Below are 4,667 nucleotides of genomic sequence, written 5' to 3'. Positions count from 1 at the left end.
CGCATCCTCGGCGGCGCGCAGGGCTTTGAGCCGCGCCACCTCGGCGTGCCCGAGTGGACGGCCAGGAAGCTCGCCAAGACGGACAACGCCATGCACTTTTTCAACACAAAGGAGGAGAGAGCGCACTTTGTCGCGCGCCAGCCCGACTTCAAGTTTGAGGGCGCCGAGGAGGCTGTACGCAAGGTCATCCTGGAGCGCGCCGTCAAGGGCGAGCACGAGAAGCCGCAGTACAGCGAGGGCAAGAAGCCAGTCGACTTGGCGAGGAACGCGCATCTCAAGGATCCGACATACAGAGAGAAGGACGTCGAGACCTTTGAGGCCAAGGTGAAGCAGCTCATTGCTTCGAAGAAGGGCAGCGCCGGGCAGCAGGGCAAGAAGGCGCAGGCTTAGGACAGAAGAGAAGCCGGGGAAAAAGTCCATGTGTAACAATCTGAGGCCGGGGTCCTCGCTGTACTGTCTGTCATAGACCACACACACGCATTGTACATCAGAATTGGGGTCTTCTTTGCATTTTTCTTTTGGTCTGCAAAAGGACGTAGCTGAACTTCGCCTTATCATCCATCCGACTCTTCTTTTCTCCCATGTTGCCAACATACATGTGACGTCTTATCCTACATGCTGCGCCCAAAATGAAGACGACGGCGCCACCTACTTGAACTGCTGCAGCGTCTGCTTCTCAACCTGGTCGATGCCGTCCATGACCTTTTTCTGCTGCTTTTGCGCCTCGGCATCGACCCTCTTGCGCAGGTCGGGCCCAATCTCCTTCTGCATGGCCCACTTGGCGACGACCTTCTTCCTGCGGTCGCTCGCATGGCGCACCCTCTCGCGCCAGGCGAGGGTCAGCGCCCTGGCCTTGGCGACGAGGTCCTCCTTGCGCTCGGGCTCGACCTTGAGCAGCAGCTCGAGGTCGTTGTCCGGGCTCGGCTGGGGCTGCTGGTTAAAGTCGGGGCTCGCCTGGACGGCGTCCGAGATGGGCTTGAGGTGGGCCCTGTCGTGGGCGAGCAGGGCGACGGTGCGGCCGCCCTTGGGGACGACCTGGGCGAGCTCGCGCAGCGGGAAGCGCTCGGGGGACTTGGGGTTGGGGGCCACGGGCAGGGCGCCGATCGAGTCGGGGTTGAAGCGGCCGCCCGTGGCAAGGCGCCGGAGGGCGTCGCGGAAGTGCGTGTCGAGGGCCGCCCAGCGGGATGTGAGGTCGTCCGTGTTGAGGGGGTCGGCGGCGTCGGGCTTGGGGTGCCTCGCGGCGTCGGCGTCGTCGTCGTGGTCGGCGGCTGACGTCGAGGCTGAGTTTCGGGAGGACGAGGCCGATGATTGTGATGAGGAGGGGTTGTGCTCTTGCTGCTCGACCATCTTCTTGGCTTTGGACTTCTTGAGGGCCGCGGGCGTCGTATGGAAGCTGCGGGACGGGGAGGAGGCTGCTCTCGGGAGCACCACCACGAGAGCGGCGGACATGGGAGCTACATTCTGGCTTGGAGACAGTGTCAGATAGGGTATGTGTTGGGTGCCTCCATGTTTGAAGTACCTTGCTGCAGCTCTGATGATAGCATTGGCGCGTGGGAGGGCCAGCCTGTGGGCGCGGAAGCTGTTCATCTTGACGATTGATGGGGATCGTGTGATGGCGGAGGTGTACTGTAGTTGGTTGCGTCAGGTTCAGCCAGCTACCCACCTCTTCGACAGGTACTTTAGGGTACCTTACCTAAGGTAGGTACACCCACTGTAGGTACCTGACCCAGGGCCGCCGGGAGCAAGGCTGCTATAGCGGTGTGACCCTTCACGGCAGTTCAGCATGACAGTGCCCTGGCCTGCGCAAGTGTGGAGTGCCAGTGCTTCACAGCTGGCGGTTCGTACATGATCATCTGTGAGCCGCATCATGAAGACAACATTCGGCCATGTTGCCCGGCTGAGGCGTGCATGGCCTTCTTATTCCTGGCTGTGCAACATTCGGCCTCGTATTGGAGCACGGAACGCACAACACGATGACTCTGGAGACGTACTTCATGATGGTGCCGTCTTTGGGGCAGTCCATCACAGCTGTCACTTGACCACCATCACGGCGAACAACCTTCACGTTACGATTGCCCACCAAATACGCCAACACGCAAGAGCTCTATTAATTATTACTGTGCGAATGCGTCCGGCATGGTGCCCACCCTAGTGGCAGACACACATGGCCTTCAGCAACCCGAAAATCCTTCCCATCCCCTCCAACGGTGTCCACCCTACTGTGCTCTCAAACGTCTGAAGTCCGACCGAGTCTTCCCAACCGGTCCCATAGTTTCAAAAACCAAGCAGCCGACCACCTTCGACGAAGAATGAGAGTTCCTTCGTTTTTTGAGTTTTTTTTGTGGGGTTTCTTCGTGTTCATGATTGTCTCGAAACGACGGGTATACGGGGTATCAAAGCACAAAGGCAGGTGTCGATACGGGAAAAACAGGACAACGAAATAAGCCAGATCTGGCGTGACAGTGCTGAACAGGTCAGAGTCGGGACGAGGCTTGCGCCGGCGGTACCCAAACGTCTGCCCGTCAACCGATGCGAATATGCATGAAAACAAAAGTAGGAAAGGGTATCAGAGAACCAATTTTTGACGGGGTATCTTGGAAATGCAGATCCGATTCCCGACCAAAACCGTTGGCGTGATGTGTTGCGTCGTTGCTCTTGCGATGTCGAACTGGTGCGTGGAAAACAAACTGGCGGCCACCATCAGACGTGCGACCTCCGGAGCGGCATGCTGAAGCGAGCGCTCTAAGCGGCGGCAGTCACGGCAGGGGTGGCGCCGGTGACGGGCTCAGGCTTGTTGACGGGCTCCTCGGGGAGCTTGGGAGCCTCAGAGCCCGAGGCGGGGGCCTCGGTGGCGGGAGCCTCAGCGGCCGTCTCCTCGGCCGTCTTGTCGAGGGGCTTCTTCTCGCCGACGGGAGACTTGCCGCGGCCCTTGATGGTGGCACGGAGCTTGGAGAAGGGACCAGTCTTCTCGGGCTTGTCACCCTCCTCGTCAGAGGTGGCAGGGGACTTCTCCTTCTTGCCAAAGGCGAAGGGCAGGGAAGACTTGCGCTTCTCGGCCTTGGCCTCCTTCTTGGGCTCAGCGGCGGCGGCGGCGGGAGCGGCCTCGGTGGTCTCGGTGGGGACCGTGGCGGGGCTGGCAACCTCGACGGCCAGGGGAGTGGTGGTCTCAACCTGGGGAATGACGGGGGCGTCCTGGGCGACAGGGGCGACCTCCGTCTCCTTGGCGGGAGCGGCAGGAGTCTCGGTCTCGGCGGCCTTCTTCTCCTTCTTGCCGAAGACGCTGCCGAAGATGCTGTTGCGCTTGGTCAGGGGAGCGGGCTTCTCCTCAGCAGGAGACTCGGCAGCAGCAGCAGGGGCGACAGCGGCGTCGGTAGCGGGGGCAGCCTCAGCAGCGACGGGGGCAGCAGGCTCGGTGGTGGTCTCGGCGGCGACAGCAGGGGTCTCAGTGGCGGAGGCCTCAGTGGTGGCCTCGACAGGCTTCTCAGTCTTCTCCTCCTTCTTGCCGCCCAGGAGGTTGCCGAAGATGCTGCCACGCTTGCGGCTGGCAGAGCGGCGCTCCTTCTTCTCCTCCTTGACGGGCTCCTCAGAAGCGGCGGCCTCGGTGGTGGCAGCGGCAGCGACAGGCTCAACAACGGTGGGAGTCTCGGTGGCGGGAGCGGCGGCCTCAGCGGGCTTGTCCTCCTCCTTCTTGGCGGCAGGGGCGGGAACGCTGGGCTTGAAGGTCTCGAGAGTGGCCTTGTAGGTCTCGGTCTCAGGGACAGTGGTGGCGAGCTCCTTGGCCTCGGCAATCTTGAGCTTCAGCTGCTCAACCCAGTTGTCACGCTCGGCAGTGCTGGAGGCCTTGAAGGCGTGCTTGTGGCCCTTGGCGGTGAAGAAGAACTTGTTGGGACCGTCGGTAACGGGCTCGGTGGCCTCGGACTGCAATCAAGTTAGGGCCAGTTCGACGAAGTAAAAGCGAGAATGGCGACTTACCAGGTTGATGACGCCGACAGGGCTGGACTTCTCGCCGAAGAAAAGGAGGCCCTTGCCGGTCTGGGAGGCCCAGGCAGTGGTGTTGCGGCCAGCCTCGACGTTCTTCTCGCTGCGGCGGTAGTGGGAGAGAGTGGAAGGCTCAACGGCATCGGTGCCGAACCAGAAGAACTGCTTGGAGTAGATGAAGTTCCTGCAATGGTTAGCATCAGTGGTCGATTTTACATCGAAGGAAGTACGTACTTGGGGAAGTTCAGTCCCTTGTGCTCAAGCTGACCCTCCTCGACGGGAACGACCTCCTCCTTGGTCTCCTCAGCAGCGGCAGCAGCCTCAGTGGCAGCGGCCTCAGGGGCAGCCTCGGTGGTGGTAGCGGCCTCAGTGGTGGTGGCGGCAGCCGGGGCGGCCTCAGTAGCCTCGACAGGCTTGGCCTCGACGGGAGCCTCAGCAACGGGGGCCTCAACGGCAGGCGCAACAACGGGAGCGGCGGTCTCCTCCTTGGGGGCCTCGACGGCGACGGGCTTCTGTTCCTCGGCCATTTTGCTGGTTTGTTGTGGTAAAATGGGGTATCGTGTGAGAAGGCGGATAGTGGGGGTTGGGTATCTAAGAGTTTGAGTCGAGACTCGGGTATCACAATGAAATAGACTTCTCGGGGTGGAAGGAAAGCAGTAAAAAGAATTACTGATGAACCAGGCTGTGGG

The 4,667-nt window shown here is 61.1% G+C and overlaps 3 protein-coding genes across 3 annotated transcripts in view; 1 reads left to right on the top strand and 2 right to left on the bottom strand.

The window, feature by feature from the left end:
* VDAG_06858 (uncharacterized protein) overlaps positions 1-390 on the top strand; it is a gene marked incomplete at both ends in the record, with an annotated part of 1,216 nt that extends 826 nt beyond the window's left edge. Inside the window, one exon of the mRNA XM_009659562.1 lies at positions 112-390. Within this exon, the coding sequence (XP_009657857.1) occupies positions 112-390 (279 nt within the window). The remainder of the gene's footprint in view (positions 1-111) is intronic.
* A 258-nt stretch (positions 391-648) lies between these two features.
* VDAG_06857 (uncharacterized protein) lies at positions 649-1,587 on the bottom strand (the record flags this gene model as incomplete). Its single annotated transcript, XM_009659561.1, has 2 exons — positions 649-1,465; positions 1,520-1,587. The coding sequence occupies 2 exons, from the start codon at positions 1,585-1,587 to the stop codon at positions 649-651; spliced, it is 885 nt and encodes a 294-aa protein (XP_009657856.1).
* A 1,155-nt stretch (positions 1,588-2,742) lies between these two features.
* Positions 2,743-4,661, bottom strand: VDAG_06856 (uncharacterized protein; the record flags this gene model as incomplete). The annotated part of the gene is made up of 3 exons (XM_009659560.1): positions 4,213-4,661; positions 3,973-4,162; positions 2,743-3,918 (listed from the first exon to the last, which is right to left on the bottom strand). Exons 1-3 carry the CDS (start codon positions 4,503-4,505, stop codon positions 2,743-2,745), a joined length of 1,659 nt encoding a protein of 552 aa, XP_009657855.1. The 5' UTR covers positions 4,506-4,661.
* Between the last annotated feature and the right edge of the window lie 6 nt (positions 4,662-4,667).

Source organism: Verticillium dahliae, genomic scaffold (assembly GCF_000150675.1).
Source record: "Verticillium dahliae VdLs.17 supercont1.14 genomic scaffold, whole genome shotgun sequence".
Lineage (NCBI taxonomy): Eukaryota > Fungi > Ascomycota > Sordariomycetes > Glomerellales > Plectosphaerellaceae > Verticillium > Verticillium dahliae.
The sequence above is the reverse complement of the archived record's forward strand: the minus strand, read 5'-3'. Positions and strand labels throughout refer to the sequence as shown.